Genomic DNA, 22,640 nt, shown 5'->3' with positions numbered 1-22,640 from the left:
TCGGCCTCCGGCTCCTTCGGAGGCGTTCCCGCCTCCCATTGGCTGCCGCCGCCGTGACGGGGCGGGGCTCCGCTGCCCGGAAAAAATGTAACTGCGTAAAAAAGTCCTCGCCTGGGTGACGGATGCTCAAAAGTTCAGAAGTTTTCCCAATGCTTCCTTAAGCGGCCGGCGCGCGAGAGACTGAAAAAAAGGTGACGCGGGCCCGGGCAGGCAGCCGGCGCGCTGCCCCCCGCCCTGGTTATCTGGCCGCCTTCGCCGGCGGCTGGGGCAGAGCCTCCTGGAAGCGCAGGCGGCGCGGCGAGCCGGACGTCTGCTTGTTTTCTAGTTCGGGCTCCTTTTTCCCGTTCCCGCCTGGAATCTGCCGCGCGCGTTCTAGGCCGTCGGCCGCGTCCGCGTCCGGCCCTCTCCGCCGCCCCAAGCCTCCTCGGCGGCCGGAGGCGCCCCGGAGGCGGGCAAGCGCAGGGGAGGCGGCGGCCCGGCACCAGCCCGCAGGCCCGGACTCGGACTGGGCGGCCGGCCCAGCGAGGGCGGGGGGCGGCGGCGGCGGCGGCGAGCGGGGCCATGCAGGCGCGCTACTCCGTTTCCAGCCCCAACTCCCTGGGAGTGGTGCCCTACCTCGGCGGCGAGCAGAGCTACTACCGCGCGGCGGCGGCGGCCGGGGGCGGCTACACCGCCATGCCTGCCCCCATGAGCGTGTACTCGCACCCGGCGCACGCCGAGCAGTACCCGGGCGGCATGGCCCGCGCCTACGGGCCCTACACGCCGCAGCCGCAGCCCAAGGACATGGTGAAGCCGCCCTACAGCTACATCGCGCTCATAACCATGGCGATCCAGAACGCGCCGGACAAGAAGATCACCCTGAACGGCATCTACCAGTTCATCATGGACCGCTTCCCCTTCTACCGGGACAACAAGCAGGGCTGGCAGAATAGCATCCGCCACAACCTCTCGCTCAACGAGTGCTTCGTCAAGGTGCCGCGCGACGACAAGAAGCCAGGCAAGGGCAGTTACTGGACGCTGGACCCGGACTCCTACAACATGTTCGAGAACGGCAGCTTCCTGCGGCGGCGGCGGCGCTTCAAGAAGAAGGACGCCGTGAAGGACAAGGAGGAGAAGGACCGGCTGCACCTCAAGGAGCCGCCGCCGCCGCAGCAGCAGCAGCCCGGCCGCCAGCCCGCGCCCGCGCCGCCCGAGCAGGCAGACGGCGCGGCGCCCGGAGCGCAGCCGCCGCCCGTGCGCATCCAGGACATCAAGACCGAGAACGGTACGTGCCCCTCGCCGCCCCAGCCCCTGTCCCCGGCCGCCGCCCTGGGCAGCGGCAGCGCCGGCGCCGCCGCGGTGCCCAAAATCGAAAGCCCCGACAGCAGCAGCAGCAGCCTGTCCAGCGGGGGCAGCCCCCCGGGCGGCCTGCCGGCGGCGCGGCCGCTGAGCCTGGACGGCGCGGAGCCCGGCCAGCCGCCCGCGCCCGCGCCCGCGCCGCCGCACAGCCAGGGCTTCAGCGTGGACAACATCATGACGTCGCTGCGGGGGTCGCCGCAGGGCGCAGCCGCCGAGCTGGGCTCTGGCCTCCTGGCCCCGGCCGCCGCGTCCTCGCGCGCGGGCCTGGCGCCCCCGCTGGCGCTGGGCGCCTACTCGCCGGGCCAGAGCTCCCTGTACGGCTCCCCCTGCAGCCAGAGCCCCGGCGCGGGCGGCTCGGGCGGGGGCGGCGGGGCCGGGGGCGCCGGGACCTACCACTGCAATCTGCAGGCCATGAGCCTGTACGCGGCCGGGGAGCGCGGCGGCCACGTGCAGGGCGCGCCCGCGGGCGCCGGCGGCTCCTCGGTGGACGACCCCCTGCCCGACTACTCCCTGCCCCCGGCCACCAGCAGCAGCTCCTCGTCACTGGGCCACGGCGGCGGCGGCGGCCAGGAGGCCGGCCATCACCCTGCGGCCCACCAAGGCCGCCTGGCCTCGTGGTACCTGAACCAGGCGGGCGGGGACCTGGGCCACCTGGCGAGCGCGGCGGCGGCGGCCGCGGGCTACCCGGGCCAGCAGCAGAACTTCCACTCGGTGCGGGGGATGTTTGAGTCGCAGCGGATCGGCCTGAGCAACTCCCCGGTGAATGGGAACAGCAGCTGTCAGATGGCCTTCCCCTCCGGCCAGTCCCTGTACCGCACGTCAGGGGCCTTCGTCTACGACTGCAGCAAGTTCTGACCCCTCCGCCCTGCCCGCCTCCCAGCCGAACTGAACCGGACCCCAGAGCAGGAGCAGCCAAAAGAACCCTCGATGCAAAACCGAAACCAAAAACCCAATTTGTGAAACGTTCACCAAACCAGCGAACAGAATCTCTCCAAACTTTCAACTCACCAGCACGAAGAAGAGTATTTTCTTAAAAGATGGATTCGGAGCCACCTCCACTTTGCCTTAACTAAATAAACAAAACCGTAAACTGTTTCGTACAGAGACAGCAGAGTCATGGTTTGTTAAAGGACAGTGTTACTCCAGATAACACGTAAGTTTCTTCTTCTTTTCAGAGAGCACGCTTTCCTCCTCCTGTCCTGTCCCTTCCCCTGCCGCCTCCTGCCTTCACGTCTCACCTGTAAGATACTATTTTATCCTCTGTTGAAAGGAGGTAGGAAGGCCCCGTATATGAAACTCGCTTTCTTTTTATCCATGGACTTGTTTTAAAATGTAAATTGCAATATAGTAATTTATTTTTAATTTGTAGTTGGATGTCGTGGACCAAACGCCAGAAAGTGTTTCCAAAACCTGACGTTAAATTGCCTGAAACTTTAAATTGTGCTCTTTTTTTCATTATAAAAAGGGAAACTGTATTAATCTTATTCTATCATCTTTTCTTTCTTTTTGTTGAACATACCCATTGTTTGTTTATTAATAAATTACCATTCAGTTTGAATGAGACCTATATGTCTGGATACTTTCATACAGCCTTAATTATTATAAGAAAAAAAGATTTCAGAGATTAAAACACTAGAAATTATCAATTCTCCTCCTAAATCTCTGAAAAAAATGGAGACACCCTGTGACTATTCCTTGTCAAATTTCACATAAAAGTCTCTTTTTGTTTAGATTTTTTTTTCCCTGCAGCATCTTCTGCAAAACGTACTGTATAGGCAGCTTGCTTTGTGGCTAGTAAAAAGAGATTTTCCTTAACAGATCTGAGTTGGCATATACACAAATTCATTTCCTCAGTAATGACTGAACATGATTTGGAAATTTTAAGCCCATGAATCAGCAGCGGTCTTACCGCAGTGATACCTGTGTGTGGAGAGAGGTGGCTGTGCCTCCAGATACACATATGAAGATTTGGCTTGTGTATCACATTAAAAAACCGCGACGTGTATTAGACGTCCCTGTGAGCCAAATGCTGGATGATTTTCTTCCTATTAATTTCACTCCTTTTTAAGAGGAAAAAAACCCAGCTTTTAAATGTATGTACATAACTCATCCACATCTAGTCCTTCATGTCTAACGCAGAAGGATTGATTTAAAAACAAAACATGTATGGCGGGTTGGAAAGGGATATTTAATCTTTGGGAAACTATTTTAGAAGATATGTTTGTTGAACAATTATTTTTTGAAAAAGATTTAAAACAATAACAAGAAAGAAGGAGCAAAGAGCAGGGCCTTTTAGTCCAGGTGGTTTCTTTTCAATCCCATTTTTTCTTGTTAATTTACAGTTAAACCTAGGGGGCAATCCGGATCGGCCCTCCCCCTTTGTAAATAACCCAGGAAATGTAATAAATTCATTATCTTAGGGGGATCTGCCCTGTCAATCAGACTTTGGGGAGATGGCGGTTTGATTACAGTCATTCAGGGCCTTTCCGTTTGTTTTCGAGATAATACAGTTTCCTGCTATCTGCCGCTCCGATCTAGAGGCAACACTTAGCAGTAATTGCTGTTGCTTGTTGTCAAAATTTGATCATTGTTAAAGGATTGCTTCAAATAAATACACTCTACTTCCAGTCAAAAACTGCTTTACGTGGCCTCTGATTTGCTGGGTCCCTGGCTCAGAGTCGCAGCCCAGCGGCCGGGGAGGCGCGCAGTGCGCGGCGTCCCCCGGGGCAGGCGGCCGGGGCAGGCGGCCGGGACCGGCCTTCCCGCCGCGCGACCCGCTCCGATTCGCAGCCCTGGGCCTGGGCGGCCTCGCGCTTCCCAGGGCCTCCACCCCACCCCTTTGGGTGGTGAAGGGGAAAAATCTGCGGACAAATCTCGTCGTTCCCGCGTCGGCCCATTCGTGGGAGCCGAGCGCGGAGCGGGGCGGGCGGACAAAGGGACCGTGGCCGGAGCGGGACTGTCCGGGCGCGGAAGGGAAGCGGACGCAGGTGACCGGCGGCCCTGTCCCCTCAGACGGGCACCGCTCCCCCCCCACACACACACCCCACGAGGCGGGCAGCGCGGGCGGCGGGAGCCTGACCTTTCCGGCTTGGCTGTCCACTTCTCCGAGTCGGGGACGGCGGTGTGGACCCGGACCCGCCCGGGGTTTCCGGCCGGGGTGCGTCTCCGCGGCCCCGACGCCGGCCTCTGGGACCGGACGCTCCTCGTCTAATTAGAGTAGAGACGCGTCCCGGCCGCTCGCCGCCCACGCCCGCGCCCAGTCCTCCCGGACCGGGAGGGTCGGGGCGGCCGCGCCGAGGGGAAGGTAGCCGGAGCCGGGGCGGAGGGCCGGAGGGACTCACCGCGCGTCTCAGCCGGGCGCGGGGCTCTGGCTCCGCGCCGGCTCGCCGCCTTTGTCTGGAGGACGCACGTGTGTTCGTTCGGAGCGCGGCGGGCGGAGGGGCCACGGGCGGGTCGCGCTCCCGGCGCCCGTGCGCCCTCCCCTCGCCGGCCTGACGGCCCCGGCCCGGCCCGGACGACCTGCCCGGCGGCGCCGGGCCCGGGCGGCCTCCCCGCGGGCTGCGTCCTCGCGCGGCGTGCGCGGCCGGTCTGCGGAGGCCTCGGGACACCTGGAGCGGCCGCGCGGGTGGGCGGCGGGGCCCGCGACCCCCTGCGTCCCCGCGGCCTCGGCTGCCGACCCAGGCCCGGCCCTCGGAGCGCGGGCGCCGCGGTGAGGGTGGGAGAGGGCCGGCTGGGCCCGGCGGCGCTTCCGACCCCGGCTCGTCCTTTCTGGGCCCCGAGTCCGGCGGCTGGAGAGGGAGCCGGGCGCGCGGCGCTCGACTCCTAGGAAAGGCCGGTGAGAAGCTCTGGCCGCAGCCGGGGAGTGTTTCTGCGCTCGCCGTGGGAGCCTCTTAGCAATCATTTCTGCCTTCTTCATTCCCAACGTTTGGAAGTTAGGCCTTATAAGAAATGCGTCGAGGAAGGCAAGGTGTTTGAGTTACACGTATGCAGAGAAAGTCGTTATTTCTACGCGAGTTGCCCACGTCGTTGTTCAGAAGCTGTGTTTGAGCTGAAGGGCACAAGTCCTGCTCCTTAAGCTGATTCTTAGGACACTTATGTGATGTTTTCTACTCTCAGTACATTTGCTGTGGGCTTCTTAAACCAACTTCTGCCACCTGAGCCCTGGGAAGCTGGGGCCTCCTTATTCGGAAGTGAGCACTCCTTGTACCTTAGTGCGTTGCACTTTTGATTTGTACCTTTTTCATAACAAGGATAATTTTGCTGTAAAATATTCTAAGAAGAACTCCTTGATACTTTAACAAATAGCACAGTTTGAAATTAGCCTGGGACACCAGGTGGGACCCAGCGGGGAACTTGGCTCATTTGGGAGTCAGCCTCTGTAGAGAGTTTTAGGGGAATAAGGACTTTTGTCCTGCGTGTGACAGTGGGCACTCCTTAGCAGTTTTTACCATGAGCAGGTAAACGTCAGCGCGCCACATGCCATACACAAGCTTGCATTTGGGGTATTGTACGCGTGGTGGGCACTGTTCTCCAGGGTTTTGTGTTGGCAGCCCCTTTCCACCAGACTGCATGCAGACAAGCACACACTTTACAATTTATCATGCCATGCAGTTTGTGTCATTAATAATAGACATTTTCAGGGGAATAAGGCTCAATTGTGCTGGTGGGCCGTAAGCCCTTGGCTGTTTCCTGCGGGGTCAGAAACAGGGTCAGGAAATAAGAGTGCCTTACAGCCCTATGGCTCCCCCGAACTTTGATAGGTGGAAGAGAGACATAGGACCTTTTCTCTCAGCCCTGTTCCCTCTGGAGGGATCCTGGTTTTTTAAGGTGGAGAGCCATTAGTTTTGTTGTTAATGGTACAAAACCCCAGAGAGGCCTGGACCCTGTGCTGGTCCGGGCTGCCTGGCCAGGCTGCCCGGCCAGGCTGCCCAGGAGGGACAGGAGGCATCCCTAGCGGATCCAGGCCCTGACTCCCTTAGCAGGGTTGTCCCCTGCTGTTGGTGGCAGTTGGAGTGACAGTTTCTACCCCGCCCCACATCTTGGAGCTTCTGGAGAGGGGCTCCATTTGCTTCTGAGCCCCGTTCCCGCCGCGGGGTCCGGCCTGGTGTCTCGATGCCATCTCTTTGGACTCCTGTCGACTCGTTTTGTAGAGCCATTAGCCCTTCCCACCCGGTCGTAAACAAATGTCGCTTTAGGGGCAAGATTGATGGTGGCCATGTAATGAAGCTGGCCAGGCGGGACCGAGCCGACTCTGCGTGAGCGGCTCCTCAGCCGGGCAGGGAGCTCTGGGGGGAGTCGGGGAGAAAAGGGACCAAGAGACTGTCAGAGTGTTCACCCCAGGAGTTGTGGGGGCAGCGGAGCAGAGGCCCGAGGCTCCAGGCGGCACAGCCCGACGGCTTCAGGCAGTGGCCACTGCGAAAAAGCCCGCTGAAGGGTGCCAGGGGCCGAAACGCCAGTTTCAAAACCCCCCACTCTTCTGAAAGCTCCTATTTCAATTGAGGAGGCCCAGAGGTCCCTGGCAAAGAGCTTTTTATTAGTGGCCCTTCGGTGGCACCTGAACACAGTCCTCCTTTGCTGTCGGGCCGCGTCGGCAGCTGGAACTCGGTGGCCCGCTGCCCCTGTGCTCCACGTCCCCGCGTTTGACTGTGAATCCATCATCAGCACTAAGTTCTAAGTGTCTCTGTGTCTCTGCCCCCCGCCCCCCTTTCTGTTCTCTCCTTCTCCCACCCTCTTCCTCCCAGGCCCCCACAGAAGGCCTTGGGGCCGAAGCCCCTCTAGGACGTCCCCGCGCCAGCCTGGACCGCCTCCCGAGGGGCGCGTGCCCACCGTGCATAGGGCCCAGGCCGGATGCGGCAGCCGGAGCGCGCACTCAGGCCCCAGACAGACCAGGACAGACCGGGCCACACGGAGCGGGACTGGCAGGTTTCAGGTCCGAGCCCGGGTGGGAAAGGGGCAATCCTAATGCAAGGAATTCCAGCTCCAAAATCCATTCAGGAGAATGAAAGCCGCTTCTCCACGATGTTCTCCACGGGATTAGGAGTGGAAAATTGAGCAAAATGGACCATGTCCGCCTTATTGGAAACCAAAATATGGTGTAGGGAGCATAAGGGCAACCTAGGACCTTTGCTGTGCCCTTTCCTATCTTACCCTGGCTCCAAAGAAGCCCTCTGCCTTACATTATCTTGTTGTTGTTGACTTTTTTCCCTCACTGATTTCAAATTTGCAGCATATTGAGCATATTAGAGGGGATACTGTACGATCTGGGATTTCCTTGCCTTGAGGCCCGTGCGTCTTCAGACAGGAGAGAAAGGTGGGGCTCCCAGAGGAGACACAGGACAGGGGAGGCCGGTCCAGCGGTCCTGAGAGAGGGCCTGGCGATCATACCTGCTCAGAGTGGTCGGCTGGTGACCCTGCAGGATTCAGGGGTGCTTCCCCAGGCCTCTCACTTTTCCACGTGGCACCTCCCTCTCTTCTACCAAAGAGCATCTTCTCTCTCTGGTTTGCCTTTGGGTTCCTCCGAGCCACTGGCTGTCCCCTTCCCCTAGCCGTCCCTCACGTCACTCCCAGGAAGGACCCTGGGTGGGCTGCTCCTTTGCCCCCGAAGTCAACACAGCTTGGTGCTACTTGGGTGGCCCTGGGAGTGCAGTTTGCGAACCCAGGGAGTGAGCATCAGGCAGGCGGCCAAAGCCGGGCGGCGGGGCGTCTGCACTGACCTGGGTGGTGGGACCCCAGGCGTGGCCTAGGAAGCAGAGGAGGACCTCTCCAGGGGCTCCACCGGGGCTCAGGACTGGAGGTTGGGGGACGAAGGGGTTTGTTGTAGGGCTTTGGGGATGAGCTAGATCAGAGATGGGAGAGGGAGAGAGAGAGGAGACAGACACCTTCCCTCCTCCGTTACCTACCCCAGGGAAAAGGCAGGAAAACCAACACATTTAGCGCCATTAACTCTTAAGGCCTCTGCATTTCCTTCAGTATAAAAGCAGGTCATTGGGCCCGGAGGCTGTGCTGGGTCTCCTTAATAGCTACAGATGTGCAAACCAGACAGGAGAGGGGACCATGTGCTTAGGCGGCAGCGATCGGATTCTTAAAAATCTGCGACTGGAGGAAAAACGAGAACTCTGTCCTCTGAGTTGAGCGAGCTCGGCGTCCCCCGCGGTGCACCGGGTCCCTGAGACCGCGGAGGCCACACCCGAGCCCGGTGCGCAGCGCCTGGGTCCAGCCCCGGTTGGAGCCGCCCCGGGGCCTTCCGTGCGGTCCCGAAGAGGATTTTTATCATTGTCACCCCGCAGGACACATGGGGACAGCGGCCGGGCCTCGCAGCTGGCCGATCGGGTCCCGGCGAGAGGAGGCGGAGGGGCCGTCGGGAAGAACACAGGAGGCCCCACCGCGGCTCCCACGGCCCGGGCTGACTGGGTGCCAGACATTCCCGGAGGGACCTCGGCCCCGGGGCCCCGCGGGAGCTTCCTGCGCGGAGCCTCGGGAAGTGCCGAGCAGTGGTTTCCAGTGTTTAGTGACCGAGAACCAGCCCAACGCAGCTCGGCTTTGCGGGCCGTCCCCGGGTGGGTCGGTGGAGCCGGGGCCGCGGGGCGCCGTCGGGGACAGGCGGCGCGACGGGAAGGCCTAGCCGGATGGCCCTTGCCTGGAGGCTTCCTCGCCATTAAAAGCCAAACTCCAGCCGAGGTCCTGCCCCCTTCCAAATAGACACTTCCGCGCCCGAGCCGCCGCTCCAGCTCCAGTCGGGCCTCACGGCCGGCCCGGGCCCAGCGCCTCCCGTCGGAGCGGGCGTCGCCAGAACCCCTGCTGCAGCCGCCTCCCCCGGCTCACCCACCCTCCTGTTGGGAGTCAGGCCTTCTGAGCGCTGTCTCCTCGCGCGCCCTGGGCGCACCGGCGCCTGGGCGAGGCCGAGGCTGAGCCGTGTGGGACTTTCTGCTTCTTAACTGCAGCTCTCTGTCGCGTCTTAGCCCGCGCTCGGGCTCAGGGCGCCGGGACACGTGCGCGGGGTCCCGCTGCCAGGGCTGGGGGAGGGGCGCGCGGCCGGCGCATGCGCCTGCATGGTCCCCCTTGCGGTCCTTGTCCTGGGATCCGGGCCCCTCGGTGAGGCCGCGGCTCGGAAGCGGTGGGTGGCGGAGCCGGGGGCCCCGCATCCGCGTCGGGGCTCCTCCTAGCAGTGGCTTCCGCGCCGGGAGCCCCAGTCCCCGAATCTAGAGATCAAAGGGGGCGTCCGCTGCGTGCGACCCCTGACCCTGGAGGCAGGGCGGGAACCGGGGTCTGGGGTCAGGCCGCGGTCGTCGGCCTCCCAGCAGGGACGCTCCAGCGGAGGAAAAGGGTGAGGGTGGGTGGTGCTCGGAACGGGGCCTGCGGATGGCCTCCTGCGGCCGGTGGGACAACCCGTCGCGGGCCTCGCGGGCCGCGACCGGAAACGGCTGGAGAGGCACTCTCGGGCTAATCGCAGTGGCACAGCCCCCGGGTGTGCGCGGGCGGCCTGGCCTCGGGGCAGCGGCGCCAGACCCTGGGGAAGGGGACACTGGACGGTGGGGTAGGACCCAGAGCGGCTGTGTGGCCCGGCTGTCGCTGCTGTGCGTGAAAAATTAAAGCTCGCCATTTTTGGAGAGGTGCGGGGTGGCATGTTGGGGCGTGGAGCTGTTTGAAAGAGCCGTGTCCACACACACACACACACACACACACACACACGATTTTTGGGTAAATCTCCCGGCTCCTCCACCCCCATCCCCCCAACGCCATCCAGGGACCCGCCCGGCTGCGGGTTGTGAAAAACAGTCGACTTGTGAACTTGGACTTACTGGCACACATCTTAAAACTCAGAGTACCCGGCTGGGATTCCCAGTACACACAAGGTGCCTGGGGTGCTTTGAGGCTTTTTCTTGGGCTTCAAAAGTTTTTTGTAAACAGTGTATCTATGGCTATTTTGAATCGAAATTTTGAGATGTTGCCTCCTGCAATGAGCTTTAATAACGAAGGTCTCATTCCCCAGCAGCCAACCAACCGACCAACCGACCGGGGTTTCTGTGCATTTTGGGGGTTGGTGTTGGTACAGGCGATTAAGGGAGACTGAGAGGAACCTGCAGCAGTGTCTGTACTGGTTTCCTGGCGCAGTCACAGACCTGGAATCCAGTTTCCGAAGGCGCCGTCTTGCGTGGAGGTTACCCTCAAAGCACTTGAGCCCCGCCCTCAAAGGGCGGCAGCCTGCACTGCCCACGTTCGCCCCTGCAAGCTGTAGAAGTGGGTCAGGTTTTCAGGGCTGGGCCCCAGTCTCTCCTCCAGCAGGCAGCACACAGCCCACCACCAACTGGCAGGCAGGTGTGACGCGAGCTGCGGCCCCCGCTGCCCAGGTACCCACGCGCCGTGCTGCCCACGTAGGGCATAAGCGTGGGGCCTCACTGCTTCGCTCTCATATTTGAGTGTAAAGTTTCACTTTCTTAGCTTTTACTTAAAAGAAATCAAGGTGGAAGATATTTTATCACATCTAAAATGAACAGTCAAAGCTGGCAGAGCAGGGAAAAAGGGGAAAAAGTTCGCTGAAATTGAAGTGAGATTTGAGGTAGAAGAAACACTTTAGTAAGAATTGTCTTCAAGGATGTCCAAATGAAATTCACGGCCCAGAAAGAAAGCACAGAAATAAGCAAATCTGTTCTCTTTTCCTCCTTTTAAGCACACAGGGAGGCCAGGAAGCCAAATTACCCCTCACCCACCATCGAAGGTGCAGGAAGAGAGAGAAGGTTGCAACGAAAAATACTTCTTGTGTCCTTCAGACCCGCTGCTCCAGGCCATTCTGAGAATAATTTAACACCAAGGCACCACTGGAGCCCCATTCACCCCCTGCCTGGACCCTCTCCAGTCCTCACTGAGGAGCCTTTGGGTGACAAGCCACGGAGTACCGGAGCCCGGGTGTAGGATGAAGTTGGGGGCTCGGGGTGCCTTCCATTGGGTCAAGGCTAAGGGGCATGTGTGTGAATGTGTTTATTTGTGAGCCTTGTGTTTGTGACGGCGGGTTTGCTTTGTGTCTCCAAGTGTCTGTAAGTGACGCTGTGTAAGATGGCATGCTTGCAGGTGTGTATTTGTATGTGTAAGTGTTTGCATGTCTGTGAATCTGTGTGTGACTGTGTGTATGTGAGTGTGTGTGTGCCCACCAGCCCCCAGCCCTGGAGGCCCCGCCTTCCAGGGCCCATCTGTTTCCCATTAGCAGCATCACGATTGGGAGGAGGCCTGTCCTGGGGCAGCTCCCGAGCCCCGGGTGGGCCAGCTCAGGCCCCCAGTTCTGCTCCATCGGAGCCCAGGCCGCCGCGGCCAGCATGCATTCATAGCAACTGGGGCAGCCACACAACGAGCCCTCTTTCCTGCCACCGGCTGCTGGAGCCTGGGTCCCCCCCAGGTCATAAACCTGCCCATGAAGACATTCACAGATAGTTCAGCTGCACTCACACAAGCATGTGCAAAGGCTGGAATTCCATTCGCTGTGAAGTTCTATTTTATATTCCTTGGAGGGGGAGTGAGGGGGAGAGGAGTCCTGACCCAATTTGTTCTGGGGCGAAATATGGCATTTCACGCAGAGGTTTCCACCTGTACACAAACCCTTGCTTAATGCTGGTGGATTCCACACGCGTGTGTCCACCTGCCTGAACCTGCACAGATATGCCCTACACGGCTTGGGAGCACACGCGGTTAAAGCCAGGCCCCCAAATGCTCCTCTCAATGAAACCGGATTTCTAATTAACCTGATGTAGTTCATGTGCACGCTATCTAGCATATATTAGGCACTTAATATAAACTGGTTGAATGACTAAATCAAAATTAGATTTAAAAAGTGATCTAGTACTGAGAAGAGGTTGGAAATAAGTAGTGTGTGTAAGATTCTAGACCACAAGCAAAGGCACGGGCTCAGAGACCTCTGGGTAACCCGGGGGTCTGGCATGGAATGTTCCAGCAATATTTGCCCTCCTTCAAGTTTCTTCTTCTAACCACCTCCCCGTTTCTCAAGCCTTCTTTTGAGATGGTGGGAGCCCTCTGGGTTCTAATTATAGTCGCTGAGACCAGAGCTGGTGTGAATGCCGCCTTTCTGCAGGACCTGGGCTTCCAGATCGGCTGCATAGAGCGGCTTTACCGTGGGGAAAGCAGGTGGGGAAGGCAAGGTCGGGGCAGAGACTCGGGAGGACGCTCGGCCAGGCCGCGGCTCTCTCAGAAGGAAGCTATTTCACTCCAAGGCATGGATTTGGGTATTTTTGTTCTGGGGTCCTTATATAGCTGCTTTTGTAACTTGGAGACAATATCCACAGGGACTATGTTAATGCAGGTTAAGAGAAAGGATCTTTTTAATAATAAAAGAGAAAAACCATTTGAAAGCCCCACAATTTCAGCTGTCTAGCGACATAATTTCAAGTAAAGTGAATATGTGATTAAAACATCTTGATTACCAAAACGGATCAGAGGAGGCCTGGACAAAAGTAGAGTGGGCGCCGCCGGAGCCCATCCCGGCTGCTGCAAACCTCGGCGGCCCGGGCGCGGGCGCGGGTCCGGGGGCGGGGCGCGGGCACCGCTGGGCGCTCAGGCGTTGGGGTTGGTCCTCATGAGCTCCACGTCGGCGTCCACCATCTCCCTCACCAGCTCCTGCGGGGAGAACGCGAGCGCTGGTGAGCCGGGAGCGTCTGGCCCCCTCCCGGGGCGCCCCCTCCACCGCAGCGCCTGCAGCGGCCGGCGCACCCTCCCCGGCCCTCCTCGCCCTCCTGCCCAGGGCGCTTACCCACCGCGTCCCCTCCCCGGGCCCGGACCGGACGGGAAACGCACTCACATCAAAGGCGACCCGGGGCTTCCAGCTGAGCTTCTGCTTGGCTTTGGTGCAGTCTCCCTGCAGAAAGTCCTGCGGGGCGGGGACGGAGCACACGGGCGGGCGGTCGGCGGCGACGAACAGGCTCCTTCCCGGGTCCCCCGCCGCCCCGCGAGGACGGCGTCTCGGTACCCGACGCTGGGCCCGGGGTCCCTGCCCGCCGCCGCCACCGCGTCCCGCCGGCCTCGGTGACCTTCTTTTCCGCCTCGTGTTGTCAGGGACGCCTCCCCGAGAGCCGTGTCGGATTCGCGCTCGTCTCACGGGAGCGGAGAGGGGGATGCGCCCTCCGCCCCTCCCCTATGGTGCGCGCCCTCCCCCCCCCCGTCTCTCCCCCTCCCCTCCCGGGCGCCCCTCTCTCGCTCCCGCGCAGCCCCGCGCCCTGCACACCCACGCGCGCGGGAAGAGGCGCGTCTCTCCGAGCGGCCCCTCCTTGCCGACCAGGCGCTGCCAGCCCTCGGCTGTCTGCTCCGTCCGTTCTCTCCCTTCCTCAGAAATGCTGATCTGGACCCCCGCACCCCATCCCCCGCGAGGGAGCGGCCCCCCGCACTCGCACTCGGGGCTCCTCTGCCCCCGCAGCCCCTGCCCCGCCGCCCGGCTCCGACGGCGGCGCCCATGTGCTCACTCGTGAGTTTCTCATCCCAGCTGACACGACCTTATCAAAACATAAAAACACATAAAAAAGGACGAGATGACTCAAGTAGTAGCCGCTAGGCCTCCCAGAGCAGGGAGGGAACTGCAAACCGCCAAGGCCTCCCGGTTTCCCTCCATTGAAGAGACTTCCTGGGAAGGAAACCAGAGGAGCGTCAAGTATTGCCGCATCCCAGCCCTGCTGCTCGAACAGGTCCTGAGGACGCGTGGATGCAAGATGGATGAGAATTTCAAGATGATCCAAATAGAAAGGGAGACGAGAAGGAGGAAGGAAAGAAAGAAGAGAAAGGAAAGAAACAGACTTTGAAATAGACCACGTTGGGGCTAAGATGAACAGTTAGCCCCTCCAGATGCAAACGTGTTCCTCCAACGGTACACGAGACAGGAGCCCTCAAACGGAGGCCAGTGAAGGCTGCCTGGACACAGGCAGGACTCTGCGCACCACATATACCCCAGGAAGACACTATCTTAGCCACAAGGAATACTGAAGAACAGCCTAAAAACCATGGCAACAAGGAAAGTAACATATTCAAGCTGTAACTGAAGGCTTCTGTCCCATGTCCTCCCCAGGCTCCCGGAAGGGAGCAAAGGCGCAGGGGCGGGCGGGACCCGCTCTGCCCACGCGGCCCCGGCCCAGCCCCCGGCTCACGTCCACGAAGGCGTCTGGATCCACTTCTGCACCGTTTGCCTGAAATCTGCTCCAACACGGCCCATCCAGCTGCTCTCCTCCGCCACCCAGCCTCACATTTTAGGCTGGAGTAAATCAAGTTCCCAAAGGCACTGCGTTTCACTGAAGGGCTGACTTCCTTTCCAGCATTAATAATAGTCAAACAAGTTATTTCTGCTGGCCTTAAAAGTCCATATGCAGAGTCTTCAGGAAAAGTAAGATGCAAATATTCCTAATTAGCAGTTTAACACAGTGCTACGTGGAGCTGGAAATACAAGTGGAAAAACAAATGTATTTACTTCCCTCTCCTTTCCCTAAATAAACTTGTGTAGACTTCAACGATACCTCTGTTCAACTCTGAGAGCCACACAAAGATATGCATTCTTTTTCCCCAGAGGGAGCTGTGAAACGTGGCATGAGGAAGCAACAGGGCCCCTCAGTTCCACAGCGGTCACGGTCACGGTCACGGCTGGGAGGAGCAGGGCTGCTGTTCCCGTCCCACACCTGCCGTGAGGTCGCCGGTTCTGCAGAGGGTGTGAGCCGGGCTCTAAACTCCTGGTTAGCAGAACCCGAAGAACCGGTGCCATTTCGAATGGCCTCAGCAGGCTTGGAAAGGGTGCTTTGCATTGTAACTTGGTTTCCTGTATTTTTCTACAAGCAGCTCTTAATCTAAAAACAAGTAGGGAACTATAATTAAGGAAGAAGAAAAATGGCTTTCAAAAGCTCAGAAACAGACGTTGCTACTGTGCAAGGATTTCATTGAAACCAGAGATGCACCAGTGAAACCTCCCAGTGCAGTTCTGAGCCCAGCTCCTACATTCCAGCTGAGCAGCTACCTTCCACCTTCTACCGAGGCCTCAAATTTGATTACACCGAGGGATCCTGTGAAGGAAAAGGATGAGGTTCCATTAAAACGAAACGGTGGCTCTGGACGCCAGCTGCTCCAAGCTGACATCCAGCCCAGCCTCTGGGCTTGTGCCCCAATCCACGTGTAGGGAAAGATGAAGGACGTCCCAGCTTGTTTTACCCTTAACCCCTCCCGAAGGGCTTTCGTATTTCTCCCCAGTGTGTCCTTTAGGGAAACGGTTTGGGATGCAGCAGTGGAGGCGCACGTGGCCGGCCTGCGGGGGAAGGAGGCCGGGAGCTGTGCTTCCTGTCACTCTTCACAAACCCTCTCCACTAGGGTGTGATCAGCTCCAAGGACGGCGAGCAAGACGTTCATCTGTTTTGTTCTTTTCTTCTCTTCTGACCGTTCAGTTCCTTCTTTATTTATAGGCTTAAAGCCTCGGTATGACAACAGGGGCCAAAGCTGAATGAAAGTGATGATTTTATGTACAGTTTCCCAAACGCACGTCGTGCACTGGGTGGTCTGGACCTTTCCTTTAAAAGAGAGACGACAAAGCCCTGGGGAAAATATGAAGCATTTCTACGTGAAGATGACGTTTCCCGAACTCTGGCTCCTGGTGGCCTCCCCGTTTCCACAGGTGTTCCTTAGGTGAGTTTCACCCTGTGATTTATTCTTGTCAGATTCAATTAGGGTTAGCTGAGCATTTTACAGCAGCAAAGCAGCACGAGCAGGAAGACGTGTGTGTCCAGACACCCTGGCCCTTCGTGGTCCGAGGGCTCCAGGGCGCCTGCTGACTCGGGTGGCCTTTAGGGCTTGTCCAGCCAGGAACCCCGAAGCCCGGGTGCCGGTGGTCAGAGTGGCAAACCCCAGCAGGTAGGAAGGCGTGTTTTGCTGCAGTCATCTTTCCGGCTTTCCTGGCTTCTGTTCTTGTTATAGTGAAGTGATAAAGGGCCAGACCAGATCCTGGAAAAGTCATTAGGCCAGTTCCTGAGCCCACAGTAGTTAACGCAAAACCCAGGAAAGCAGGGCCCATGCTGTGTCATTGTCTTACACTCTCACTACAGTCTTCTGGGCACCATTTCATCCTCATCAAGATGACAACACACCTTTAATACACCGGTTAGACTTCCTCCCTTCCCCCAATCTTACTTTCCTTTGGTCATTATTTAGCACATTAAATCCCTTTGATACTCAGCCACTTTCCTGAAAATCACTGTGGTGAAAGCTGTTAAGCAGATTCTATCACATTTCTTTTCAGAGTTCATAGTCTCATTTCTTTTTCTCACTCTTTCACTGAGGTTACATTAGGAAAATTTTAATTTTTTTTTTTTTTTTTTTTTTTTTGCCACACTGCACGGCTTACAGAATCTTAGTTCCCTGACCAGGGATTGAACCCTCACCCTCAGCAATGAAAGCGTGGAGTCCTAACCACTGGACCACCAGAGAATTCCCAGGAAAATGTTAATACTAATATTAACATTAATATTAATTTCAAGTGATGTGTTTCCTCAACAGGCCTGCCTGTAAGTTTTGCAAAGGGCATCTGTTTAGGTGGAGAAACACTCTGAGAGCGTGAGCTCTTTTGGCAGGAAGTTGTTAAATTTCTGAAGTGCATACTGAAAGATCTGGACTCGAGTGACATAAATAAGGAGAAGGGCACAGACAGCCAGGACGATAGAAGCCCTGCTTAAACGTCTTCCAGGATTTCAGACTCGGATTGTGAGCGCTGCTCCATGTTCATCGCTTTCCTTCCACTTTTCTTAAAAAGCAAAATTGAGGAATAGCTGAGCTTCCAAGGGAATAAAAGAATGCCAGTGAATTTGGTTCTTGATGTCACCTGATGCTAATGCCTTCCTCTGGGGGGAGATGCTCCTTTTTAGAAAGACAGAACTGCTGACAGCATAGTCGAGGGGAGAACCTGTAAAGCCGCACGGACCGTCCCGGTCACGGGTGGAGCTGCGCAGCTGACCGTCGGTAAGAACGGGAAAGAACAAACAACAAAGTCTGGATGTTCCCCCAGAAGGTCTGCAGGAGAGTGTGTCTCTGCCGGGCAGGTTAAGCTCTTCCTGTTCACATTTATGTCCTTTGATTGAAACCTTCCCAGAGAGGCAGGGGGCCCAGAGCGGTTCGCCCCGCGGCAGCCTGAGTGAGGGTGCCCGGCGCGGCCCCTCCCCCCGCCCGCTGCACACCAGCACCAGGGAAGCTGAAGCCCGGCCTTTCCTCTAATGACAGGGGCGATAAGAGACAAGAAGAAAACGGCCGTCTGGTCTGCTCAGGAAGCGGCCTCAGAGGGGCTGTCTGTCAGCGGGGCTGCCGTCGGGAGAACAATGCTGGGCTCTCCCTCGGGGAAATGCAGTCCGTCAGCACCGGCTCCACTGGCCACTGACCATGGAGATAGAGTGGCAGAGGGACCAGAGTGAGCAGCCCGTGCCAGGCGGCCGGGATGCGGGCAGAACAGGCGCACTGTGCCCTGGATGCTGGCACCGCTGCCAGTGGCCTCACAAGGGAGCCTCGGGACGTGCTGTCCTGACCCAGGGGGTGGAGGTGCCCGAAGGGACCTCCAGGATGCTTCCACCACCCATCCCCCGCCCCGCTGATCCCATGTTTCTGGGCTGGGGACCACTCACTTCCAATTGGTAGAATTTGTCATTTGGAACCAGCTGCTATTAAGAGCTACCAAACCAAGGGGGGAGAAATACATCCGCCTCCGAGCGTACCCCAGACACGGATGAAGTCTATCCGGCACAGCAGAGCTTTCCGAAAGAGTGAATGAGAACACTGTCTTCCTTAGGTGTCCACTTGTAAATCTGTAAATAAAGCCTATGGTGGTTAAAAAAAAAAAAAAAAAAAAAAAGCATTCACTTTATAAAGGGAGAACCCAATTAACGGCATTTATAGTGCAGCCTACATAGAGATGCATCTTTTTTCATTTGTATTTCGAAAATATGATTAGCAGAAAAAGACAAACGTAGTTAGGGAAAAGGGAAGAAATACAGACACACAATTATACAGGGAAATACAGGACAAAATACACCAATTTCCTTTTAAATAGAGCTTTAAAAATATCCTGGAAAAAGTCCTTTCAGGCAGACGTGCTCGGGAGGAGGGGAGATGAGGACTGGGTGCTCTCCCGCGTGGAGCGGGCACGTGCCCCACACCCAGGCCGGCTTCTGTCCCTGGATCTCAGCCCCAGGCTCCCGTCCCCGTTCCCGGGACACAGAAGCAGGCTCAGCCTGAGTGGACTGGGTGGAGGAAAGTGTTTCTCGAAGCTGCCCCAGGAGGTTTGGGGGCTGTGGATGCACAGGTGGGTGCCTCATGGGTTACGCTAAATAAAGTAAGCCAATAAGGTTTGGGGGTGCAGCCTCGCAGCACACATATGTCCGACGTGCCACCTTCCTGCGCCTGGCCTGTGTCTATAACTGAACCGCAGAGCTCATTTCTCTGTTAGCTTTATTCTTTGATCTGCGGTGTTCATGGGCGCATCAGCCCAGGGAAAGCTCGATTAAGTCCTGTAACTGGAGCCTCTGGATTCTGATTCCTTCCCTGATGGTCACTCTGACCAGCTGATGCGGGGCTGACTTGCAGTGGCAATGCAGGGCCAGTTAATGAAAGGGAGATAAGATTGTTGGTGACCTCAGCATCCCGGGCTTCAAAGCCAGCACCATCTTTGTCGGAAATTACTGGTTACTGTTAATAACTGGATCTAGGGTGTAAATATTACCCAGGCTAGTAGGAGGTGACACAAACCCTGTGGAAAGGAGATAAAGCTCCTTTAAGTGGACCGATTAAAGAGGGTTGTCACCCAGCTGGCTGGTGGCCCTCCAGAGCACGAGGCCGGGCCGCTCTTCCTTTGCCACTTAGTGCTTTCTACCCTCCAAGCACTGCACATCCATCAGCTCATTAAACCTCCAGACAATCAAAATGCAACTCAAGAGATCTTGTATCTGCTTCAGGTGGCCTCTTTCCTAGGGATGAAAGCACCTGCAAAGCACCTGCAAAGCACCTGTGGGGCGAAGGCACGGCTCCGTGTTCACTCACCTCTAGCCTGACGCCCCCTCACCCGGGGGGCCGACTCAGGCCACCCGTGACCGCCACGCGCACAAGGGGAAGGCGATTTCCTTTCCAGCTGTTAGATTGCTCGGCCCCTTAGAAATGTGCCCGCACCCTCACCCCCGCCTTTGAACACTAGTACTAAAGAGTATTGTAAGTAATATGGACGCTCCTATGACACGGATGGGATATGTTTTCCTTTGGGGTTTTTCTCAGCTTGTATAGTACATCAGGTTACTCAGACTCAAGAAACCTCACTTCAATGATCCATCCATCCATCCATCCTCCCTCCCTCCCTTCCTTTTCCCCAACGAAAACAGAAATGACAGAAGTGACGGTCATTTAAACATACATTCCCTCAGTAACTTCTTTTTTGTTTGTTTTTTGCGGTACGCGGGCCTCTCACTGTTGTGGCTTCTCCTGTTGCGGAGCACAGGCTCCGGACGCGCAGGCTCAGCGGCCTTGGCTCACGGGCCCAGCCGCTCCGCGGAATGTGGGATCTTCCCGGACCGGGGCACGAACCCGCGTCCCCTGCATCGGCAGGCGGACTCTCAACCACTGCGCCACCAGGGTAGCCCCCCCTCAGTAACTTCTTAAGGCATGCTAAGGCTAACCAGGCCACTGACAGCATCCAAATTCTTGCTTTTTGGTTGTTTCTCTGGGGAGTTTTGTATTTGAGGAAAAATTAAGACGACAGCTATGACGTTTCTTAGTAAGGTTTTTGAGAGACATGGGGAAAGATGAGTATGAAGACGAATCTTCAGGTTTTCTATGATTCTATTTGTCCATTCATTTGGTTTCCTGTCAATAGTGGGTTTACCAGGCTGTGGCGTAGCTACACTGCCCGGTCACCGGGTGTATTTGCTTTTCTATCTCTGTAAGAGAGGCAGAATCCCATTCCCGAACACGGCTATAGGGATACTTAAACCAAACAACTTGACGAACGTCGCAAAGCTATCTAGTGGCCGTGTGCTGGACCAGAAGCCAGCACTCACAACGCCCAGTAGGACAAGCCCTCCCCAGAAACCACTGTAAGCAACATGCTTTGTGGACATTCATTTGAGTGGCAAAGAGGCCTCTGAAGACTAAACCAAGTGGAAACATCAACGCGTTTCAGTGCTGGGTGACAAGACGGGCAGGGCAGAGGAACACTTATGGTCCATTGTGCGTGAGGCTTCTGGACCCGGCAAGCTAACTGAAGGTGGTGGAAATGAGATTGTTGGTTACCGGGGAAAGGGGATGACAGGGAAGGTGCTGCAGGACCCTGGGGGGGGGCCCTTACACGGAGGGTGTGTCCGGTACGTGAGGGTGTGCATTTGTCAAAGTGGGTTCAGATCTGCGCATTTCACCACACACATTTTATGTCAATAACAGAAGCTCCTTAGACGCTGACAGCACAGACACCACTGGGGAGACCTGGCTTCCTCTGTGGCTCAACCACTGAGCTGTGTGGCCTTGGGGGAGTTCTCAATGCTTCTGAGCCTCAGGTTTTCAATCTGTGAAATGGGGAAACACGGCCCACCAGGCAAGGTTGCTGTGAGGATTCACGGTTACACGTGGAAAGCAGCTGGCACCATTTCTAGTTCATCATGACAACAGGCTGGCTAGTGTTGCTTTGATCACCAAGGTGGAGGGAAAGCAATTCTTTTCATATCTTCTAGTAACACCAAGGATGAAAATGTAATCTTCTAAAGTGGGTTGTCTTACAGTTTTTCTTTTATAGTTATGTCGCTTTTACCTTGCATCCTAACCTAACTTCTGTTTCTAGATCATCATTTTTTGAATAATGGTAACAGACTTGGTATTGTTTTTCCACCATTACTGTAATCATTTCACATGCTCTTGACCGTTGTCATACCTTTACAGCCTTAGACGCTGGGGAAGCAGCACTGGACTAGACAAGGCCTTGTCATGAGCTTCTGTTTCAGCAGGAGGGACAGTCCAGAGGACAGGAGACATGAATAAGCCCGTCTCAGCCACAGGGAGTTCAGGGCAGAGGGCTGAAGGGGAGGGGCAGGCCCTTCGGGAAGCGGTGACGTTTATCAGAGATTTGACTGATGAGAAAAAGCGTCACGTGAAGCTTTGGGGTAGCAGGGTCTTTCGGGGACGGAGGGAAGGCCACTGAGTCTGGACAGGGTGACAAGGTGGTTGGAGCCCAGAGGAGCTTGGCGATCACACTGGCCCCCGGGGTAATTCCCATCACAGGACCCAGGACCTTTGCAGCAAAGCCATGTTGTCACACGACTTTATTCTGTAGTCACTGATGGTCCCTTAGAGCACCTGTAGCCCGTGGGCCACAGCTATAAACTGGCCACCTCAGCCTGATGTAGTGTGAAAGTCTGATTTTCTGACGCCAACATAGTTTTTGAAAGCAAGTGTGGGATTGGCTTCTAGCTGCGCGTTTTACAAGGTGGGGGAGTCACTTGGCCCGGACGCTCCAACTCACACACACAACCCCTTCCCTCCTAAAGGTCTGCCGCTCTTTGTTGTGCTCGGGTCATTCAGCCTGGAAACATCTGGCCGCTCTTGAAGGGATGAGGTCTGGGCACCCGCCCTTGAGAGGCAGGGCTGTGCCCAGCGGGCCTGCAGGACACAGTGCCCACAGGGCCTCCCGGGGCAGAGGGCAGGGCCTGGTGCTGCGCCAGCGCCTGCTGTGTGCGCAAGGAAGGGCTGACCGTCTCCTGGTCCAGCGAGGACACCGCGGACCTCCTGAGGGCCGCCTGCCCTGCGAGAGTCCATCCCTGCCGGTGCTGGCGCAGCGCGAGCTCCCCTGCGGCCACAGCCCCTCTTCTGCCCCATAAGGTCTCGAGAAGGTGGGACACAGCACCTAAACCTGCTTGAGTTTAATTTTTTTTATATTTACAAAATCCTGTGTGTGTGCGTGTGTGTGCGTGTGTGTGTGTCACGTAAAGGTCCACACACACCTGCAGAGAAAGAACCTGCTTTACTTTTAAGATCTGTGGACCTTATCAGCCTCCGACTGAGTCCAGAGTCTGGCTTTGCTCGGAGCCCCGGGAGGCTTTGAGCACGGGCTCGGCTGGGTGTCTCCGACCTCACCGTGGCCGCCGAGCGGGGTGAGAGCAGCTGGAGGCCAGGGGAGGCCCGGGGACGGTGGCCACGCAGGTGGCGGGGGACGGTGGCAGCCGGGACCAGGCGTAGCGGTGAGGACGCAGGAAGTGGGTGAAGCGGGGCCCGCGCTGGAGGAGGCAGAGGACCGGCCGGGGGACGGAGCTGGGGGAGAGCATGCACGGAGA

At 57.3% G+C, this 22,640-nt stretch overlaps 2 protein-coding genes across 2 annotated transcripts in view; one reads left to right on the top strand and one right to left on the bottom strand.

Annotated features, from left to right (window-relative positions):
- Positions 1 to 464: 464 nt before the first annotated feature.
- FOXC1 (forkhead box C1) lies at positions 465 to 3,960 on the top strand. Its single transcript, XM_081246250.1, has one exon. It carries the CDS (start codon positions 562 to 564, stop codon positions 2,191 to 2,193), a length of 1,632 nt encoding a protein of 543 aa, XP_081102376.1. The 5' UTR covers positions 465 to 561; the 3' UTR covers positions 2,194 to 3,960.
- Positions 3,961 to 12,648: 8,688 nt separating this feature from the next.
- GMDS (GDP-mannose 4,6-dehydratase) overlaps positions 12,649 to 22,640 on the bottom strand; it is a 494,691-nt gene continuing 484,699 nt past the window's right edge. The window contains exons 10-11 of the mRNA XM_081247795.1: positions 13,139 to 13,207; positions 12,649 to 12,957 (exon numbers count right to left, since the gene is read on the bottom strand). Coding sequence (XP_081103921.1) covers positions 12,895 to 12,957; positions 13,139 to 13,207 — 132 coding nt within the window. The 3' untranslated portion in view covers positions 12,649 to 12,894. The remainder of the gene's footprint in view (positions 12,958 to 13,138; positions 13,208 to 22,640) is intronic.

This window comes from Mesoplodon bidens (genome assembly GCF_964165515.1).
Source record: "Mesoplodon bidens genome assembly, chromosome: 10".
In the NCBI taxonomy this organism is placed as follows: domain Eukaryota; kingdom Metazoa; phylum Chordata; class Mammalia; order Artiodactyla; family Ziphiidae; genus Mesoplodon; species Mesoplodon bidens.
The sequence above is the reverse complement of the archived record's forward strand: the minus strand, read 5'-3'. Positions and strand labels throughout refer to the sequence as shown.